The following is a 23,733-nucleotide window of genomic DNA, read 5'->3' on the forward strand; positions in this document are numbered from 1 at the left end:
TATATCCATCTATATACATATATACATCTTCTTCTTCTCCTTTCAGCTGCTCCCGTTCGGGGTCGCCACAGCGGATCATCCGAATGATCCGCATAGTGATTTGGCACATGTTTTACACCGGATGCCCTTCCTGACGCAACCCTGGTCGCCTCCTACGACACAAGGATATGGTACACCTATTTTAACCGGCGTATACGCCGGCCCAGTATACTGGTACTCATTTCGCCGACCTCGGAAGGATGACAGGCTGAGTCAACCCCCTGGTGTATTAATTCAGTGGCCCAACGGGGTTTGAACTCAGGACCTTTTGGATCCCAAGCCGCTGCCCCAACCACTGCGCCAACACCAGGCTACATATATACATACATATATATATATATATATATATATATATATATATATAATATATATATATATATATATATATATATATATATATATATATATATATATATATATATATATATATATATATATATATATATATTCACACACACATACATTTATGTCAGGCTGAATACACACACACACACACACACACACACACACACACACACACACACACACACACACACACACACACACACACACACACACACACACACATATATATATATATATATATATATATATATATATATATATATATATATATATATTCACACACATATACATTTGCATATATGTCAGGCTGAATACACACACACACACACACACACACACACACACACACACACACACACACACACACACACACACACACACACACACAGACACACACACATATATATATATATATATATATATATATATATATATATATATATATATATATATATATATATATATATATATGTATTGATTAAAAAAACCTATCAATGAACTTTCGCTCTGCTGTACTTGTACATTCATAGTTTAAACGGCAGTATTTTATGGCAAAGATTTCTTCCTGCTTGAATAATTTCCATCAACGCAGATTGCTTACAGTGTCAGGCAGGTCAAGCCTCTAGTTCACAGCCCCATGAATGGAATCTTTTTTTTCTACCCAGTAACCTCTGCGACCAAACACCCCTGATATCATGCTGACCCTCAGCTTGAAGGTCAAAACATTTCCAATCGTATTGGCCTCCGGGGGTCGGTAAAAAGGATATATTTGTTACCTCTTGCAATCATCCCGTTCATTTCTGGTCAAAATTTGTAATTTTCTACAAGATATATAATTTAGTCTGGGTGATGCTTGAGGTTACGAATTTCCTAGTTACGGCTCTCCAAGGACCTGTATATTTCGGACTACTTGATCCCGAGGGGTCCAAGTAATACAAAAATGGAAAGGAAGTGGTGAGAGGGTGGGGGATTGGGGGTGGGGGGAAGGTAATATAAAGAGACTGAATTGCAGCTTTCATACAGCAAAAGCTTTTGAGTTTCATGCAAGAAAGTTCAATTACATCATAATGTAGACTTAGAGAAAGCAAAATCTACGATTGAACCCTCAATGAATGAGAGTACAATGTCAAAAGACGTTTGTCGCATTCATTGTGTTCGAGTATGCAAGGATCAACAAATGTTTTCATGATAAGATATTGTATTATTCAGTCATAAGCTTGATATGTAATGGTGTGGGAGGGATGATGAGTGAAATTCCATAGCCCAAGATAAGAGTAAAATACATTTGCTGACTCATGCGGTGTACTTTAATGCAAATCAGAATTAGTCAATGAATAGGTTTCTTGTAACACCACATTGCCTCTTATCTGTGACTGATAAACAATGATTGTTCACTATTTGAGTGAAATATAATTACAGAACATTGTGCAAGGCTTCTCACCAATGATGAGTTTAAATTCAAATTCATTTGAATCCCATATAAATTTGTGATACCTCTGGGTATTCTGTGCCCAGAAGGACCAGGTAACCCACAACTAGCCCCCCTGATGAGGGAATATGAAGGATTTTGCAAAGGAAAGAGCAAACCTGGGCTGAAAAGAAGCAGGAATTTGAGACAAACAAATTCCCGGCGGTCAAGGTGCAAAGAAAGGAGTCGAGACACCAGCTCTTGGGATCGGGCAACAAGTCCTGCCAGTGAGGGACCAGCTTGGCTGCCAATCACTGACAACTCCACCTGAGTAGGTAGGAAAAGCCAATGATGTGTGAATGTGATCCAGTAATGAAAATGCAAACAAGTACTGTGCAGTGCTTTACCTGATTGTAAAATGTTGTAATGTAACTACTGTACATTTGTCTATAGAAGAGTGTGGAAATTTGCCAATCATCCTTGAAGATATCATTAAATTTCTTTAAGTATATACTTTGAGTATTTTTGTTTTATCATTCATTGTTGAATGTTTGACTATGGCCTGATGAGCCCACAACGAGGGTGACATCTAGATCGACATGTCTGTTTTCCTCTATTCATGACCATAGGCTTTAATCTCAGTCTGCTAAGGCTTGAGTACCATATGGATGCCTCCTAGTTTGCAGGTGATGTGTTGGTGTAATTCATGTGCATGACATCAACATCGTGTCATCGAGTGAGTGTGCTTCTTTGCTTGCATTGAATATTCATGGCTGCAAACTGAAATCTCCTGACTGGATCAGCAGGGCAGAGACAATGTGCTCGTGTGGCATGCAACACTTGCTGCTGGCAGGCCGTGTAGTAAGCGCTGTGATGGGATTCGATTTGTGCCTTGCTTCCTCTTTGTTTGGGGGTTTGATTCAGACATATATATATATATATATATATATATATGTATATATATATATATATATATATATATATATATATATATATATATATATATATATATATATATATATATATATATATATATATATATATATATTTTTTTTTTTTTTAATATGTGTCATGTTATCACTTTTGAGAAAGTAAGCTTCAATTGTGTCCTGGAACTCTGGCCAAATTTGAAAGTCCTGCATTACATGGTCTGCAAAATTATTCATTCCAACTTGTCATTATCTCTCTTTTCCAGCAGAGTTGAATAAGATATCTGGAAACTGCAGAGTTACTGAAATCTCTTTAAACTAAGGTTGAAAGTATTTTACACAATATTTTGCTTGAGGTCCAACAGCAATATTTCCCTAAATCATGGATTATGCTGTGGGTAATTTAAAGCAACATGATAAAAATGCACATTTCGTATGTAAAGAAAAGCAATCGTACTCAAATTTCAAAAACTGAGAATTACTCGATCTGAATTTTTTGTTACTTGCATCGTTATATGTATAAACATAGAATTACATAGAAAATGCAAGCTCAGTAATTTCCCCAGAAATTCATGGAGATGTCGTCATGTTTTATCATGGACAAAATATGGCTGCCACAACAGAAATGACTGGGATGTTCAATGAGTTGCTTTAATGTTTGATAGTACATTTTTTTGTTATTATTGTAAGGATGTGAAGTGAAAAACTCAATAATCATCAAATAATGAAGCAGTTTTTTGAAATTTGAGGTTAATTTCCCTTTAAAACACTTGCAGTATCAGAATATAAGTTTATCAACAGGAAATAATTTGGAACAACAGCTGCACAATGCGGGTGACACATTGTTTTCCCAGGTTGGGTGTTGTTATAGTATTACTCCTGAAATTATCATAACATAAGTAAATAAAAAAAATCAAAGGGAGGGGCATGATAATGGGAGTGATCGCAGCTTAGATACAACATAAGGTATTGTAATAATAATTTTAATAACAATGCAAATAATAGAAACTAAAAAGCATCTCAAAATACAAAGGCCGTCCGCATCCGCTTTGTATTCGACCTAAATCTGACCAAAATAAATAGAAAAAAAGTAAAATTTATTAATTATTGTTCTCCATATCATCATCATGGAGATTTGTTGAATATTTTATTATAAAAGCTCAAACGGCAAACAAAACCCTGTTGCCAGCTGCGCAATGGACGGGCTAATAAAGAAATACAGAAGCAATTTTAAAAACCCAGCCGTCTAACTCTGCACAGTGGAGGTCAGGCTAATAAGGGTTATTTTTACTTTCTGGGACTTTGCCTTTGACATTTTGACCCAATTATTAATTTATCTTCTCATAATATTTTCATAATAATAATATCATAATTTATTCTCATAATAAAAATGGGTTTAAAATTTTATGAAAAAAAAACTCAGATGATGAAAAAATTATGGACTGGACACACACACACACACACACACACACACACACACACACACACACACACACACACACACACACACACACACACACACACACGGGTGCGAGCAAAACCCCATCTCCCGCTACGTAGGCGGACGGGTTAATAATAAAAAGTTCTCGAATGGAACAGGGATGGCCTTGGTATGTTTGAAGATGAGCTCTCCAAACACCACAAAGTACTTCCAGTGTCTCAAACAACCTCTACTGGTCAAGGTCCCATCAGCTGCCTTCTCATGGTGACAGTGTTCTCACAAAAGGTGGAAGTCTGAAAGGCAAGTCTCTGACACCTTCAAAACAATATACTGTAGTTTGGAGAAGGTAAACTCCGATCTGTAAACACTTTTTAAAGCGATTGAAACTTGAAGAAACTCATACTACATAACTCACTTTAGTAGGTTAACAAAGAGTATACTATGGTGAGAAATCATGTTGGGCACAAAAAATTCAGCAACTGAACTGAAAACTTGACAAGAAGCAATGGTTGACTGCAACAAATAATTTATTCAAAGTGGACCCTGGCTAAGCAGATGGCATTCACATCAATGGCAAGCATGGATGGAGTAAAGAAAATTTCTGAGAGCTCATATAATGCCATGATTATTGAAGTTTCGGGCCAAGAGAAGAATCTACCACAAGTATCCCCCTTTTCACCTCTGATAGCAACATAATCCACAGGTAGCCACAGGAAAGAGCAGTTTCGATGCAAATAAACTGGCAAATTGACATTGAGACTTCCTGAAGAGGAGGAAATGCTTCAATGCGGCATGCAAATGGAAATAGAAGAAATAGTAAGAGATTATGTGGTCAAGAAGAATAGGAAAACACGGTGGGGTAAAAAAAAGAAGTGTACCAACGATATTGGAGTAGTGGGGTAGTGGGGAAACATAAAGAAGCAACAATAAAGTGGATAAGCAAAAAAGGAGTGATAAGAGGGGAGGAAACCCACAAGAATGCTGGATTAGGTAGGTTTAATGTGGATAGAAAAGATCATGGGTCGAGAAGAAGGTGATATAAGATGATGGTGGTGTACCACCAACTTGTAACACTGAGGGGAATAGTGGGATTGAACTTCCTCCAGAAAATGCTTCCAAACAAGTAGATATGACGAACTAAAGAGTGAGTTGTGAGCCTGAATTTTGGGAATTTTAACCTGGATGGAGGTATTGGAAAAACATATTTCCTGCAGGAGTTGGGAATGGTCAGAAGACTGAGAGAGCAGAAGGAGCATGACCATAAGAGAGATGTGTGTGATGTCAGTGCACCAAGCCCAAATTAAAATTTAGTCTTCGCAAAAGGAAATTTCGGAAAAATCAAATTTGTGAGAAAAAGTGCGATTGACGTGTTTAAATTTAAAAGAGTTTTTTTTTTTATTGCGGCATGCGTGGGAACAAGTGTCCAAAAATGGCGAACATCCACAAAATAATGGATCGCATGGAACTCATTGTCGGAGGTTAGCTGGGGAGAGGGCTAGGTGCCCTCGGTGAGCGGCGGTCCTGCCAGGAGGCTGGTGCAATGGACTTTCAGGCCATGATCCAACTAATGATGGCACAATTATTTGCACAAATGAATGGAAAATTTAATGAAAGCAATGCAAAAATAATTGAAAATAAAACACAAATCAGAGACATGAATGAGAAATTGGAAACCAAATTTAATGACAATAATTTAAAGGAAACTAAAATTGGAGTATTAGATGCAGTTGGGGTTAAATTAATTAGATTAAATTAAGCTCTCTCTCTATCGAGTGCAGCCTGTGGCTGCTGGTTGCATCATTGGTTGGGACGCGGCTATGCCGCTGATGCAGTGTGATGCATAGGGGGCTATGCCCCCTAACCAGTACACTGGTGCTCATTTTGCCGACCTCGGAAGGATGACAGGCTGAGTCAACCTCCTGGTGTATTTTAATTCAGCAGCCAACGGGGCTTGAACTCAGGACCCTAGGATCCCAAGCCGCCACCCTCACCACCACTCAGGACCCTAGGATCCCAAGCCGCCACCCTAACCACTAAGCCAACAACAGGCGTATTAAATTAAGCACGATGCAAAGATGAGTTGGAAGCCAAATTTAATGAGAAAATCGATGGGTTGGAAAATAAAATTACAACGATGGGAAATGAATTGAAATACATGGAAGAGAAAATGGTGGATTTGGAAAGAGAAGTAGATAAAGGATGTATGACAAATGGGGAGAATTAATAGTGATTGTGAGGATAAATGGGGAGAAATTGAAAAAAAGATAGTGGCAGATGTGGAATCAAAGCAGGGAGAATTAAATTTTAAAATTAAAGAAAGCAGAACACAAATGTTTAAAGTTGGGGTGGAATTGGAAAAAATAAATTGGGGCCACAAATAAGGATTACCTGGAGTGAAGGATGGCCTGGATGAACTTCATGCCAGTGTAGATGCCAATATCTACAGGCAGAGAGAGCATGAGAGCGAGAATGAGAGAATGAGAGAATGAGAGAATGAGAGAATGAGAGAATGAGAGAAAATGAGAGAGAATGAGAGAGAATGAGAGAGAATGAGAGAGAATGAGAGAGAATGAGAGAGTGAGAGAGTGAGAGAGTGAGAGAGAGAGAGAGAGAGAGAGAGAGAATGAGAGAGTGAGAGATAGAGTGGGAGAGTGAGAGAGTGAAAGAGAGAGAGAGAGAGAGAGAGAGAGAGAGAGAGAGAGAGACAGAGAGAGAGAGAGAGAGAGAGAGAGAGAGAGAGAGAGAGAGAGAGAGAGAGAGAGAGAGAGAGAGAGAGAGAGAGAGAGAGAGAGAGAACGACAGAGAGAACGACAGAGAGAACAACAGAGAGCGAGAGAGAGCTGGGGAGCAGAATAATTTGAATGGGGGAAATCAAAGTTCTTGAGGCAGAGGTGTCTGTCATCCTTAAGAGGTTGGCAAAATGAGTGCCAGCTTTCTGAAATGGTTGAGCCATTCGAGTATCCTGTGTCGGAGTGGCGACCCATCCAGGATTGTGCCCAAGAGCCCGGGAGACTGCTTCAGCAGCACCAATGCTCTGTACAGAGTATGGTCCCACTGGGTAGATGGAGTCCTAGGTCATAGACCAGGCACAGGCTTTAGTGGAAAAAGGCCTGGGGGGCTCAGATTGTCTGAAAACGGAATCACTCGCATGACAGAGGACTGACAGTTGAAGACAATCGGATAAAGGAGGTTGATGAGGGACAAAACTGTCTGAGGAGGAGGTGAGCAAGTCCATCGACCATCTCAGGGTGGAGGTGAAGTTGACCCAGATGACCTCACTTACAGCCAGATTTGGGCATTGGAGGCCCATACATTGAATACACAGTCGTGAGAGTGTATGATCTCTGGGCTATATTAAGACAATGTGGAGTCTGGCCGATGAGTCTCCAGAAAGACCATCCCCCTTGTACATTGTGATGGGTCAGGCAGCTTAGTGGCTTTCCTGACACAATTTGAGTAAGTTTTCCGGCTTAATGGGTGGAGGAAGTAGGAACACATTAGAAATACAATGGCGACTCTGCAGGGGCCAGCCGCAGATGTTTTAAATATGGTCTCAGATGGTATTATGAGCAGTGATGGCATCTGTACCACCCTGAACCTTTGAGTTGGTATGGTGGTACAGTGCAATCTGCTGAGGGTGCAGCTGCTTGCTTAAGGCTGGTGTGACACTGCAGGAGCTGGCACAGGGCATATACCAATCCGTGAGGATTGCATATTGAGATTCTACAAGACAGGCAAGGGAAAGACTGGCATTAGAGAAATCTATGGCCGCTCTTCCTGATTGTGAACTCTGCGTCTTGGTGGAACGCCAGGCACTGGTGACCATGCATCACACTGCCGAGTGCATGGCGAGGGTGAGATTTTCGCGACAACTGGACCATGCATCAGAAAGGCCAGTGGTAATGGTACATCAGGTGAAGGTTCTGGATGAGGAAGACAAGCCGGAGGAATGAGGAATTACCAGGGTGTTAAGGGGGATTCGCCAGCAGCTGTCAGTTTTGACAAAAGGGAAATTTGCAGTTGGGAGACCACAGCAGAGCAGTCCAAGACCACCATCAGGCCACTCGGGTTCAAACCTGAGGTGGGGGGTGGGGGAGTGGCACAGATTGGGAGGTGCTCCATCCAGGTTTCTGAGGGGCCCTTCATGGGTGGTTGTTTTCACTGAGGGAGAAGGGCCCACATCCAGAAGTAGTGCTGTGCCTCACCCCTGCACAGATCTCCTCATGAGTCATACAGTCCTGAGAAAACAGCCCCCCCCCCCCAGGAGAGACAAATAGGCCTAAAGGAGCAAAGCTCTGGCAGATAGGGCCGAAAGCAACATTTGGTGGTTCTGGAAACTAATGCGAGCCAGGTATATGGGGCCAAGCTCAGCTGGTAAGGATGCTGGTAAGCATTGTTCGATGGTGACAACAGTGAACTGTGGGAAAATTGGCTTGGAACATTTGCAGGTTCAGTGTAGAGTGTAGGGTGGAAGGTGAGTATTGTGAGGCGGTGGTGGACACAGTGGCAAGTGACATCATTGTGAGCCCGTTGGTGATATAGAAGAATAATGGAGGTTGGGACAAAATTATTAGGGTAGGGAGGTTCAGCTTCCAATTGACAATGGGAGCGACGGCACTAGTAATGGGTCATGGCATTGTCTGGATAGACTTGGGCACAGCCAAAATGTATGTGGAGGTATGGGTGGCCAAGGTGTGCAACCAGTGTTGGTTGGCACTTAGCTTCCTTATGGAGCAATACTGCCAGTTAGACCTGGGATGGTGACCTATGTGGTTGGGGCCCGAGAGGTTGCTGATGGCCGGACTAGGGATGAAGGGGAAATGGAGGCACAGCTGGGATGGCTTGTATGTGCCCAAGGCTATAACCATTCCCCCCATTGCCAAGGCCATAGTAATGGCCAGGTGTGCAATGAGATCAAGCCACAAGCACTGTCAGGCTAGTGGAGTCAGAAGGCTCACAGGAGGATGGGGATTTACAGGTTGGTGACACCCTCATGGACACTTGCAAGTCCATTGTGGTGGTTCAGCTGCTCAGCCTGTCCAATGAGCCACAAACCTTGAGGGCCAGAGCGACTGTCGCCAGGTGTAGTAGGGTCATCAGAGTCACCAGTGGTAGTAGGAACACCAACTTACCAAACCAGCTGAGTGATGAGCCAAAAGGGAGGTGGGTGGCGGGGAGAAATGATTGGCTTGAAGGGGTGATGGAGATGATGGCACATTCTGGAGAGGGGTTAACTCTGGACCAGGTGGGGGCATTGTGGAATTTAATTGGTAACAATTTTGATTCTGTCTCTGTCTCTGTCTCTGTCTCTGTCTCTGTCTCTGTCTCTGTCTCTGTCTCTGTCTCTGTCTCTGTCTCTGTCTCTGTCTCTCTCTCTCTCTCTCTCTCTCTCTCTCTCTCTCTCTCTCTCTCTCTCTCTCTCTCTCTCTCCTGAGAATGTTGGACATAAGAGCCTTGTCAGACATCAAATTATGCTGCAAACAGGGCCGCTAAGAGAGTGCACTCTGGCGAGGTTCGTCCTGTTGGGAGAGTGTTTCCTCCCCAAGAGGAAGGAGGTTGACAAACAGGTGAACACTCTTTCCTCATGTCTGTCTTTCATCACAGTATTTTATCAAATACTAGCTGAAGTACCTGGCATTGTCTGGGGGAAATTCAAAGGAATATGTATTGAAATACAGGGTGGTGCAGAGCCAACTGACATTTGGATATGCAATAATTGAAACACATGAGGTTTATGCTTAAAGCATGCAATTTTATTATTTATGGTCGATAACATCAGGAAGGTGGCCTCCACCAGTTGCAGTGCATTGTCGTAGAAAAATGGTCCCACAACCCCAAAAGTTCCCACCCCACCCCTCGGACAGGAGAGTGGTCTGAAATGTGTCAGTTGGCTCTGTACCACCCTGTATTTCCTGGATGACAAATTGGGGACTGTTGGCCTTATGGTTTTGTATGAATTCCTAATCTTGGGTGTTGCAAAATATGCTTTGACTTGTGTTGAAATGCTTCACCTTCTAAGGGTGCCCAACATGCTGCCCTGGAGACTACTTGTCTTGCAGGTTGATCCTCAACCCAAGCCTGTGTCTGCTTTGTCTTCTCAGCTGACCTGGAGGCTGCTTGTCTTGCAAGTTGATCCTCAACCTGAGCCTGTATCTGCTCTTGACTCTCATGTGACCTGGAGACTGTCATTCCCTTTGCATCTGATTTGTTTCTGCCATCAAGGGTCATTTTTGGTGGCATTTGGCAGTATTTATAATGGAAGTGAGGTAGGTTAAGATATTTCTTTACAGAAGTGTTCCCTTGAAAGTTAACTCAAAGTCAGAATCGAAAGTATTGTTACGGTTCTAGGAACTGTATGCATTCAAACATACAGCTGACCCAAAGTTAGTTATGCCGTTAAGTATATGTGTAGACAGATTCCCTCCTCGTGTTTAGTGGGAAATCGAAGGGGTGCGTTGCGATGTTTTTTTAGTTAGGGTAATAAATCTTAATATTCCATCCCCCATCATGATCCGCTGTCCACCTGCTGTATCCGAAGGCCCGTTGGCCGGGGCAAATCTTTGTGTTGTGGCTTCTTCTTGATGAGTCCAGACACGCATGGAGGGGGGGGGGGTTCTCCTGGCATGGCCGGAAAGGGCCGGAAAGGGCGGATTGGACATGGAGGCCCTGTCCAATCAGGGTGGACAGTGGCGTCGGCTTCACCAAGGCCCCTCCCCGCTGAGAGAGATATATAAATTACGAAGCGATCCTCAGCGTAGAGTCCTTGGCTGGGAGATAAATTACGGCACCATCCTGAGAGGGTAGAGAGATAATTCTGTGTGGGTCGGCCGTGCTCGGTGGAGTCTGAGGTTGGAGAGAAACAGCGTTGGAGCGAGACAGTGGTTGGAGTGAGATGGTTGGAGTCGCAGGTTGCTAAAGAGAGAAGGAGGGTCGTGACGTGTAGGGTCTGCCCGCGTCTCGCCTCAGCAGCACGTCTGTTGCACTGGTTCGAGGGTGCCCTATCTTGACTGGGTCTCTCGTGGGTCCTGTCGGCTGCCCTGATCCCCATCTCGGACTCCCCTCTGCTCCACCTGGGCTCCTTCACGGACACGGTCTCCCTGTGTGTGGCTGTGGGCCGAGCTGCACGACCACTGGCAGGTGCCGCACCACGGAGCATTCCTTCCCTCCAACGTGCAGGTACCCCAAAAGAACTGCGACCTCAGCTCACCTCCCTCTCTGGTTGCGGGGTCCTTTGTAATACACCTGGGTTTATTTTCGTCTGAGTGCGCGTCTGAGTGTGTGGCGCCGTTTTTAAGTAGAACTGTTTAAGTGTTTGATCATTGTAAATCTTGCCTGTATATCCCACGATAAGTCTACTCTGAGTCCTTTTGTAAGTAGATTGTAAATAAACCATTATTAGAAACGTTCCCAGTTCGTTTTCGTCTTTTCCTTCATTGGTCCAGCATGGTTCGGATCTGAGTTTTGCCCGGTTTTTATATCCGATAATTTGTTCAACCGAGCCGTTACGTTCTTGGCAGATCCGCTCGGCTGCATCCGAACATGAAAGGTAGTTGGTAGTTGGTAGTTGGTAGAGTGATCCGGTTCGGGCAAGATGTACCGAGGGCGTGGTTCCCGGGTAGACGACACCGCGTGGTTAATTAGGTAAATTGGTTCCAGACAAAAAGACCCTACGCTACGCAGTGGAGGTATTGACGTCCACGGTCGGTTAAGCGACCCGCCGATTCACGGAATTATCGGTGAGCAACGGCCTGCAATTCCGGGAGTCTGGTGGGAGATGACGTAACTTTCCCCACCTTGCGGTCGTTCTCGCCACCGGACCTCCGGCCCGCAACAGTATCTTTGTAGCACAGAGGAAGATCGCGTACACGCAAAGTTTGTTTTCATCACATAAAATGCAAAGTAAAATAAAATAAATAAGTTGAAATCAAGCAATTAACGTCAGCATTTGAGCCCATATAATTTCCGTGCAACAGATGAGGAGGATTACAGTTGGGGGAGCATGAACATGGTGGTGTTATAATAAATCAAGATGCGCAATACGCCCTAAATGGTCCTTTCCAGAGCGATTTCTATTAGTGTGAGTGAAACCACCAGAAGCGATCCAGCAGGCATTTTACCATGCTAATTAATCTTCATGAAGCAGTAGATTAAAGTTAAAAAAAAGCAACAGATGGATCTAACTGAGACGGGGAAGATGAGAGGTAGGAGAGAAACGTACTAAGGGAATACAAGGGAATACAAGTACAAGGGAAACGTACACAGTTTCCGTAATTAGCTTGCATACATAATATGACCTCAACATGTGACCTTCATATGAATTCCACGTAAAACTGGACAAGCGATGCCAAAAATAAATTTCGTTCTGATGACAGCAGAATTAGTTTTTCATTTCAATAAAATACCAAATTTCATGTTTTTGATGTTTTTAAATGATAACGATTGAGTTTGCATTTGCTGCGGATCGATGATGACGTCGCATCCGGATCGTACCCGCGAAGTTTTAGTGGCGTGCATTTCGAACTGACCGCGGCACTTTAAATCCAGACGCATCTGGCTTATTCGCAAGGTAAGATGTGCATCCATGGTGTCATTGGAAAGAGCACGAGACAGAGCACAACATGAATCAAAGACTTACTTTAGATTATTGCCATGCAACCGCCATGACCCGATAAATTTGGCCATTGAATTTTGTCATTCGGTTTGCAAATTTTGTGATTCCGTCACGGTGCACATCGAAAAGTTACGCTGCGTTCAAAAATAATGGATTCATTCTCGTCACCGTTAGTAACCAATCATAAAATTGACCCTTTTTGCAAAAAAACAGTTTTAGGGATATTCCCGCCTCCAGGTCACGTGTACAGGCCGTGACGGAATCACAGTTTTCCATGACGGAATCACGATTCCAGGTGATTCCGTCACATGCGTTCCTGGTTCCTAGGGGTCTTCTGCTCTGTTTGAATCAATTTGAAGTATCATATTTCGAACAATCATAATCATTCAATGCTGTATTTATCCCCATCCATTTTTCCTTTAACATTCAGATTGAACATGGCGAAAACAGCGGCCGAACGTCAGAGAGAAAGAAGAGCGTGGATCAAAAGCAATCGCAACGACCATGAAGCTTATAAAGCAACGGAACGTTCACGGAAGTCTGCGGCCCATTTGCGAATGACAGAGAACCAGCTCAGAGAATTACGAAAGCGCACTAAACTATCGATGCACAAACACAGACTCACACTTGTTGCCCAAGAAGACGAAGACGCCACTGTGTATTCTCCTTATATGTGTGCAGCAAGTGCCGGTAAGGCCAAGGGAAAAGCATCCCGAGCGCTTCCTAAAAGTCCAAAGAAATGCAAATGTGTTGTGAAAGCTCTTGCTGCCGAATATGGAACAATTTCGTCCACGTCTGGCTCCCCTCATTCGAGTGGTTTACCTCCCGAAGATGTCGATCGCATTATAAATTTCTACCTAAATGATTTGATCTTGCGTGTGATGCCTGGCAAGGCCGATATGATGGTCAAGGCCGATGGTGATTCCGTCTCCTGGTCAACCGGAAAAAAACAGAGACAAAACGGCATCTAACTGTCACGGTATCCGAGGTGTACCAGCTCTTCATCAAAGACCATCCGAACGTATCTGTCAAAAAGTCGAAATTCGCCGAACTACGACCAGCGCACGTGTTGCTGCCCTCTCAAATGCCCCATAATGTGTGCGTGTGCCAATATCACGCCAATTTAATTATTTTGTTGGAAAGTCTGCATCGCAAAGTCCCAACAATACCGTTGTACTTCAGGGGCGAATTCCTTCCAATGGTCGTCTGTGATCCGAATGAAGAAGTGTGCATGATGAACGACTGTCCATCATGCAAAGACGGCGCATTAATGAATGGTATCGACCTTGGTGATGAAGAGTAGGAAGTAATCCAGTGGCAGAAATGGATAAAGAAGGACGATTACTTGACGAAATAAATCTGTAATGGTAGTGTTTGAGATGCCGTCGATGAAGTGATTTCCCAATTGCCGAAAATTCTTTGGCATGAATTCATCAAGATCAACCAAGGGAAGGCCTACGATGATGATGAATCATATGCTCTAGCTCCAGACAGTGTGCACTGTCTCATGCAGATGGATTTCGTGTAAAATTACACTTGCGTCTTTCAGGAGGAAGTGCAATCGGCGCATTGGAGACAGAAGCAAGTTACCATATTTACTGTTATGATATATCACCATGAATCATCATACCCTATTGTTATCCTGACCGATAACCATGACCATGAAAAGCGAGCGGTCACAGCATTCCTGGCCACACTTCTTGATAAAGTTCGTGATCAATTTCCGACAGCTGACATGATAGACATCTGGACTGATGGACCCAGTAGTCAGTTCAAAAACAAGTACATCTTTGCCGTGCTAGCAAAACTTCATCTGGGACATCACGCTATGCAGCTTCACTGGAATTTCACTGCCACAAGTCACGGGAAGGCACCCAATGACGCACTTGGAGGAAATGTCAAAAGGATTGTGCATCGCCGTGTAATGGCATGACAAGACATCGTCACTGATGCCGAAACGTTTGGCAATCACTCAACGCATCTGGAACGAGTATTGAGGTCATGGTCATGTCCCAAAGAGACAATGACGCATTATGCGATACAATGAATGTTGAGGTGCTGTGGGATCAGGTGCCCAATATGCCCAGCACACTTAACACTCACTACGTCAAAGCTCACCATGTTGGAATAGAAAGGTGATGGTATAAAGCAGATACCGTCATCCGTAGGTTCGATAACCTTCCATGCATTACTGGCACCTCTGGATTCGAGTCAGGTATGAATGTGCCCGTTGACGTATGAATGTTGATGTATCTGACGAGAATAGGCTTGTGTCTGTAGGCGGGTCTGTGTCCGGTATGAATATGCCCGAGCCCATTGGCGTATCTGGCAAGAATGAACTTGTGTCTGTGCCTGAGCCCTCTCTGGATGGTTCGTCGTGTGTTGGTACCTCCATGGTCGGACAAATGAAAAGCAAGAGGACGAAACCAAACAAGAGAGAACGAATGCCCTTTTCGTTTGTTTCCAACTTTTATTGCATTTTTTGCAATGAACAATATGTTGAGCCTGTATTCGAAGATTGGATACAGTGTTGTGTATGCAAACTGTGGGCACATGAAAAGTGCTCAGCATATGAATGGATTGGGGACTTCATCTGCGATGAGTGCATGTAGTCTACACAGGTGTATTTGAAATGTACGTTCATGCGTTGTGTTGTGTTGTGTTGTCTATGTTCAATAGGTTGTGCTTCCATTCCATTTGTTTATCAAAAAGTTGCACTCGTGATTCTGTCATGGATATTTTGTGATTCTGTCACGACAGTTTACCAGCCATGAAAATTGGATGAGACTACTTTCGAGCAGAAAGCGGGTGAAATTCATTAGTTCATCAGTTGAGCTTTTGCGATATGCATCGCGCAGTTGCAAGAATTCGGCATACGAGCAGAGTTTTTGTAATAAAGATATCTTCCCATAACCTATGTCCTTTGGTGTGTGATTCCGTCAAACAATTTCAATTAATGATTACTAATTAAGTGCTATTTGTCTTGGAATTTATTTTCCACTGATCATTCCTATTGGTCATGTTTGTCATTACAAAAGCATTATCATCGTGACATTTTGGGATATAACTTGAAAATATGAATCTGAATCCAGAAAAGTCTCGTGCAAATGGTGATTCCGTCACGCCGGAATTCATGTTCACAACACATATTAGTCGACTACGGTTGTGTATAAGCAAGATACTCACAAGAGGCCTGAACATGGAGGTGTTATAATATACCTGTGTAAAGCAATCATTTTAATAACAGGCGCGTGATTGATATGATTGATTGACATAAACATGATTGATAATTAAGTTTGTGTTGTTGACAACAAATCATGACAACCTTAACATAGGATCTTCACAACACATATTACTCGATCACTCCTGGGAAAGAACCCAGGCAGTGGATCAGCACAAGACCCGATTGAGACCTGAAGGCCAATTATCTGATTTTATCTGGGGTCATTTTTTTTTTAATTGAAACAAAGACCTCGACCTTCCTCTGGAAACTGGAAAATCCTTCATACTAAATATAGCAGGGCAACGTGTGTGACCAAAGTTGGCCAGGTTGGCATGAAATGCATGTAATTCTGTGGTGTAATGGTTAGAGCATCCACAATCTGAGTCTTGGGATTATAGTAATTGGGATTATAGAAGGTTGGTGGTTTCAACGCTGACCGAGTCATACAAAGGACTTGCCAATTTGTCACTAAAATGCCAATTTGTACTTCATCTTCTTCTTTTGCTTCTTCCCCTCTCAAACCAATGTTAAACTGTAGCCCAACCTACCTCAATAACTGCTGAAGCCATGATGGTGATTCCAATGCAAGAAAGTTACTTTGTCTCTCGGCTTGTGCACACAACCCGAAATTAAAAAATACATAGAACATTAATAGTTTTATTAGAAAAGTAAATTGAAGGTAAATGTGGACTCAATCAAACCAAACCAGGATCATGGAAAGGGGGAAGATGAATAGTACCATTCCAAAAGCGACACATGTCCAAATCATCCCCCAAATCAACTGAAACAATTATTAAAACAATTTCATAACTAATCCATTCCAAAATAACAAAAAAATATAAAACATTAAGTATTTTATTATTTCTTTAAAACGAAAATCACATCGTTTTGCAAATGTGGTCATCAACGAAGTGGACTGAACCAAAGAACAGGAATGAGTGGGAGTGGGGGGGGGGGAGGAGGAGGAGGAGATGGGCACCATACTCTGTGCAGAACGTTGGTGCTGTCTAAGGAATCTCCTTGGCTATTGGGCACAATCCAAGACGGGTTGCCACTCCGACACAGTATACCAGCATGCTGACACTCATTTTGCCAACATCGGAAGGATGACGGGCCAAGTTACCCCCACCTGGAATTAATTCAACAGATAAGCAGGATTTGAACCCAGGACCCGAGGATCCAAAGCCTGCCACCATAACCATTAAAGCCAACACCAGGCATGAGGGGGGGGGGGCTGGGGGAGGGAGAGATAGATGAAATAAGCCAAATTAAATAGCACAGATAAATTTAATCCACACCAAAATAAGAAAATATGAGAAACATTAAATATTTTATTCCCATAAAAATTGCAGAAACAAAAAATACATATATATATATGTATGTATATATATATATATATATATATATATATATATATATATATATATATATATATATATATATATATATATATATATATATATATATATACACACACATATATATATATATATATACATATATATACATAGATACATATATATACATATACATATATATACATATATATATATATATATATATATATATATATATATATATATATATATATATATATATATATTAGGATGCTTCATAATAGGGGATAAAAAATAAAAGTATGAATATTCATGATCCCTGGGTGTGCCTTTGTTCCATTTGACAGTAGAAACATACACACGAAATATGAAGCAGATTGGAGGATGTTAAGGGGTTCCTCAAGTTGGCACAATATTGTTGAAATTTGCCAAACTGTAACTGACAACTTGCCATCGAATATGCACAACGCAGTACACTTCACAATTAATATGGTTGTTTGATATTTTCAAAAACCACAGCAGTCATATAGGATGAAAGAATAGTTTTTCCAAGGAGACCTCGATGAGCTTTTTGACATTGCAGTGTAAAATGCCCTCTCCATAATGGACATAACTGTGCCAACTTGAGGAACCCCTAAATATCATGGAATTTTGTTCATTTTTGACCTATAAGTTCTTATGGGGTATTGGAACAAAGACAAAATCAGGGAGCAGCAAAAATCAAACTTTCATTTTTTTGGAACACCCTAATATATATATTGTTACGGTTGTGGAAATTCGCATTACACCATAAAGGGCCCTCAGGTGAGATACCTCTGTAAGTACATGTGTAGTTAGCCCAAACCCGTTGTATCGAGGGAATTTATGTGATCCATCCGGGCTGCGGCGCTTTGAGTTAGCCATTTTTTTCTGTTTTATCTTTTATTTCAAACAAACAGCATCTCAACAACCACGCCATCCCCACCACAGCACCAACCACACTACAACCACGCCACCTCCACCATTTACGCTACCACATCTTCGCCACTCGCCATTCAGTAGGCCCTGTGCGGTTACGATCTCCGGGAACAAACAAAAACCAACAACGATGCTCGGGGGTTTTCCCGCCTGTTTCTCCCGTCGAAATTCTCCGCGCTCGGTGTGGGGGAAGCCGGGGGTCAAAGGTGAAAAAAGGTGGGGGCCTCTTTTCGGGGGAATAATTCCCTGGCTCTGATCCAAGACTGACGCCCCCGGCCCCCGCACGGCGCGGGGTGGAGGGAGAGCGAGAGGTCATGCCCCCCTTCGAGAGGCTTCTCCAAGAAACTCGAAGGGAGGCAGAGCCGAAAACGGGGCGGAGTGAAGGGCGGAGCCCCGCACGACAAAAGGCGGACAGGACGGACCGTGGGAGTTGTTGGTCGAGAGTTGGTCGCGTTGGTTCGGGTTGAGTTGGTTCTTTGAGGATTCCTATCTGCTTGTCTTGTTGGGGGAAGAGTCCTGCGCCCGCGGCTTGGCGAGCGGCCTGTCGCGGAGGCATGGACGGGAGACGCGGCAGCGCCGGTTGTGAGGTGGACCTGCACGTCCGGATGAGGAGTGCCGGAGAGGGTTCGCCGGCCGCGAGAGAGGTCGGGGCCAGGCGCGACCACGCTGACGGTCGTGGGAGAGGGGCTCACCGGCCACGAAAAGGGAAGTCGCGACTTCTTTTTCCTTTTTCCTTTGCTTTTTGTGTGGATGTCTGTGGGTGGCGCCATCCGTCAAGTAGTATTGTTTTAAGTGTTGCCGTGTGTTCGCGTATTCGGTCGGAGCTCTGCTTTGTTGTTGTTGTTTTAAATTGATATATGTGCATTTCTGGTTCTGTTTGGCTGTATATGTGTGCTCTGTGTCTGTGTGAATAAAGTGCTTGTGTGAACTTGTTCCCCGTTTCGCTGCGTCCTTCCCTTTGTTGAATCTCCATCTTGCTTCACGTAAAGGGTTCGTAGTGGGCTTAATACGCCCGATAAGTAATCGGAACCGTCGAGGCTGACGATAACACTTCTCGGTTATCCCGATAGTACGGAACGGACCGCTTAAGCGGCCCGTGTCCGGAGTCGACCTGCGGCGAGGTGCGATCGCCCGGTTTACCATCCGTGTGGGTACTTAGGTAGGTCGAGTTTGGCGAACAACCCTATCCCATGCGGGTGGCCGATTGGCACGATCGTGGTGAGGCCAAAAGGCCCACCCGTGACTAGCTCCCAGCGTTAGTCCGAGAGGGTCACGACAGAATTGTCCGTCCGGTGGGCGACGTGCCGCGATTCGAGTCACGTGGCCGATCGCACGCCGGTGGGCGCGAATTCGCAACAATATATATAATTTTTTTTTTTAAATGTAAAAACAGAGGATGCCCATCCCTCGGTGTAGTGGAGTTTGATCGGAGGGTAGTAGGCTCTTGACAGAGGAGTCCAAAGTGAAGGCCAGCTGGGCCAGTTGCCTTGATCGGCTGAACTAGGTTGATCCACCAGCTGTTGAGTAGGATGTCAGGGATGTTACTATCCCTTTTGCTGACCCTACAATCAACTGTGGTCCACCTTCGTTTGTGGAAACACAGGCTGCCATGAACTTGTTGAAATGGGGAAAAGCTCCTGGGATCTGTGGCTTCCATGCTGAACTTCTCAAGGCTGGTGGAAATGCTGCACTCGTGTCGTTGCATGCAGTTCTGTGCTCTGCCTGGAACACAGGCATCATCCCACCTGATTGGAAGATGGGCCTTGTTGTCTCTCTCTGGAAAGGGAAGGGCGATCGTCAGGACTGAAATAATTACTGAGGAGTGACACTGCTCTCAGTGCCGGGCAAGGTCTTTGCTCAGATAATTCTTGATAGGGTTCATCATCATCTGCTTGAGCACCAGCTCCCAGAGCAGTCAAGCTTTACACCAATGAGGTCAACGATTGACAGTACCCTTGCCCTTCGTGTCTTCACCGAACGCAGATGAGAGTTTCGGCAGGGGCTGCTTGCAGCTTATGTTGATCTCTGTAAAGCATTCGATTTCGTGAATTTGGATGCCCTCTGGAGGATTCTTGGTCTTTGTGGGGTGCCTCCAAAACTGATCAATCTGATGTCTAAACTCTACTGTGGTACTGAGATTGCTGTGAGATGTTGTGATACCATCTCTGACTTTTTTCCAGTTGTTACTGGAATTTCTCCAGGGTGTTTACTGGCCCCAACATTTTTCAGCACTTGTATCGACTGGATTGTGGGGAGGATGTCAGAGAGATCAAGCTGCAGTGCATCGCTTGGGAATGTCAAGATCTCTGACCTTGATTTCACAGATGATGAAGTCATCTTTGTGGAGACTCTAGATATCCTTTGAGGGCCCTTGAGGTGTTGAATGAGGAGTCAGAACCACTGGAATTTCGGGTTTCCTGAGTCAAAACAAATATCCAGGATTTTAATAACATCTTGGATGCTGCTATCTTGTCTGTACCTGTTTGTGGTAAGAAAGTTGAGGTCACGTAGAGATTCACTTACCTTGGCAGTGATACTCATGTCTCTGCTGGCTGTGAGCCAGAGGTCATGTCTCTGCTGGCTGTGGCTGTGAGCCGATCCGTTATTTTAGCCGGTACGTTCCTTAGCAGTGTTGCTCAGCTGCAGCTGATCCGGTAAGGTGATCCGGTTCAGACAAGGCGCACCGAGGGCATGTTCCCCAGTAATTAGGTCACGTGATTATTTTTAGGTAACTGATATTAGACGGAGGACCCCAAGTCACATGGTTAAGTTATTGGCGTTCACGGTCGGTTAGCCACCCGCTGCATTGTGAAAGCGACTAGACCCGCTTTTCTCTTCAGTGTGAAAAACACCAAAAGCGACTACTGAAAGGATCATCAAATGTCGGAAGGTTGCAGCCCGTCGACATCACAGATATCCTCCTGAGGAACACAGTTTGTGTTGGACCCACGTTCCAAGCCTTCCAACCTCTCGGATGATTCCTCGATGGTCCAGTGGAATTGGAATCAATCCAAGCCATATCAACACGATGTATTAATTGTATCTGCTCAGAAGCAACAGCAATGCTTTGGCTTCATTACATAATGAGTTGTTTTTTTTTCGAGGCATCCAGCAATCAAGCCAGCGTTCTGTACCGATGCACCGCCAGCTTATTATATTTTATTCAATTTGTGAACCATCGAGGTTGTGGTTACTGCTTATACACTACATGTTTGTGCATTTCGCATTTATACCTGAAGCACATAAAATAAATCCTGCCTCACGATTTGGCCGTTCCAATTTCCCATTCCCATTCATCAATCGGATGTATCGTAATCCATAATCTCTTGTTGCTGCCGTGAACGTCATGTTCTGCTCTGTGTTCTTGCCCTTCCATGACCCTTGATGATGTATTAAAAAATAAAATTTTAATCCAGTATTCTCTTATTATGCATCTCTTTGTTAATGTGCATAAAATTGCGGTCCATGTTCTGACTGCCATTGATCCGGATCCCAGCGGAGTGCTTTGCACCTCTACACACACTACGTCATCGTCTTCTTCTTTCACAAGCAACGTATTTCGGTCCCAAAAAACATTGGTTTGTGGTTTTGAACTCCAACTCCTGCCATCTACCTTCACCTGATGATCTACTGTTGGAAAGGTATATAATCATCGATTTACTAACGTGTGAAGAAACGATGAGCCAAGTTGAAATTTCGCCTCGCCGATGCCTTTATGAATTTATTTAACCACTCTTCCTTCTTCCTCCTCCTCCTCAATCCTCTCCCTCTTCTCTCTCTAATCATGCCACCGAAAGGGATGAAAATTGATGATAAGCTGGACAACATATGCAAGCTGGAAGAGCAAATGTGGCAGAGATGGCAACTGAACAAGAATGTGAGAGAGCTGGAAGAGGAACACGCCGAGAAGATAACGACTACAGATCACGAGAAAATTCTGCTGCGAAAGAACGAATGCGGGAACGTCAACATTGCATTACAATAAAAGAACAGGCCCCAAACATTGTACATAGAGAAATAGCTCTCTCAGATACTTCCATTTGAGTTCACAAACAGGCTCGACATAATGCCCGAAGAAGATCCCATCGGGCCAATCCAAAAGAGACGGTCAGAACAAGCCTTTCAGATCTCATAAGCAGGCCCAGAACAAGCCTTGAAAGTCAGTGGGAAGAGGGAAGGAAGGATGGATTTCCTAGTTTTATTCCAAGATTGTTTTTTAACTCAGTTTGTAGATAAGTCCATGAGGGGGAGTGCAGTGTTAGACCTTTTAAGTAATGATCCCAATATGGTGGAGGAGGTGGAGGTTGGGGAGCATTTAGGAGCAAGTGACCATAACATTGTGTGTGCAAAGATTCTGTTGAGGTTTAGAGTTCAGGATAGTAGGGTAAGGCTATTAGATTTCAGGAAGGCAAACCTTGAGGGTATGAGGAGAGAAGTGGGTGATGTAGATTGTTAAACTCTAACAACAAGACAATCAGCATCAGAAAATGGGAAACCTTTCAGGACCAAATGTGTAGAGTGCAGAGTAAGTACATTCCAATGAGGTGTAAAACTAGAAGTGGAGAGAGACCAGGGTGGTTGAGCAGCGAGATAAGGAATGCGATTAAGGAGAAGCAGAAGATATTTATTGGGTTTAAAATAACAGGATTGGAGTTAGATTTGTATCACTATCGGAGTAAACAGAGGCAAGTGAAGAAAATAACTCGGCAAGCCAAAAGAGAGGATGAGAAGGACATGGTTTAGAATATTAAACAAAATAGCAAGGCTTTCTTTAAGTATATCAGGGGAAAAGAACAGGTGAGGACCAGTGTGGGCACAATGAAGAATACCACCGGGAGAGTGGTTAGTGATGAAAGTGAGATGGCAGGCTTATAAACAGGTATTTTTCTTCAACATTTACACAAGAACAGTCAGGAGAATTGCTAATATCTGAGAGTATCTCTCGAGGAGGTGAGGAAGGGCTTTTACAGAGGATCCAGGTTGGAGTGGAGGAAGTAAAGGAACAGCTCGGAAATCTAAGAGTAGATAAGGCTCCGGGTCCAGATAATATACGACTGAGAGTATTGAGAGAGGTTACTGAGCAGGTAAGCGAGATGTTAACGGATATTTTCATTAGTTCCCTGGAGTCAGGACAGGTACCGGAGGATTGGAGAGTAGCAAATGTATCACCATTATTTAAGAAAGGATCCAGAGAAGAATTGGGAAACTATAGACCTGTTAGTTTGACTTCAGTTGTGGGGAAGGTGTTGGAGAAATTAATTAAGGACCGGATGAGGAACCATTTAAACAAATACAAACTAATTAAAGGTAGTCAGCATGGATTTACCAAAGGTAGTTCCTGTTTAACAAATCTTTGAGAGTTCTATGAAGCAATGTCTGATTTGGTGGATTAGGGAAAGGCAGTGGACATAGTATACCTAGACTTTAAGAAGGCATTTGATTA

General features: G+C 43.5%; 1 protein-coding gene and 1 pseudogene across 2 annotated transcripts in view; one reads left to right on the plus strand and one right to left on the minus strand.

Annotated features, from left to right (window-relative positions):
• The window catches only part of LOC147012743 (uncharacterized), a 643,866-nt pseudogene that overhangs the window by 471,074 nt on the left and 149,059 nt on the right, over nt 1-23,733 (plus strand). The gene's annotated exons all lie outside the window — the stretch shown is intronic.
• LOC147012746 (nuclear receptor subfamily 5 group A member 2-like) overlaps nt 1-23,733 on the minus strand; it is a 196,330-nt gene that overhangs the window by 34,582 nt on the left and 138,015 nt on the right. The window contains exon 6 of the mRNA XM_085853885.1: nt 1,972-2,119. Coding sequence (XP_085710011.1) covers nt 1,972-2,119 — 148 coding nt within the window. The remainder of the gene's footprint in view (nt 1-1,971; nt 2,120-23,733) is intronic.

The sequence above is a fragment of the Eptatretus burgeri genome, chromosome 14 (genome assembly GCF_056783735.1).
Source record: "Eptatretus burgeri isolate ZD-2024b chromosome 14, Ebu_testis_v1, whole genome shotgun sequence".
NCBI lineage: Eukaryota > Metazoa > Chordata > Myxini > Myxiniformes > Myxinidae > Eptatretus > Eptatretus burgeri.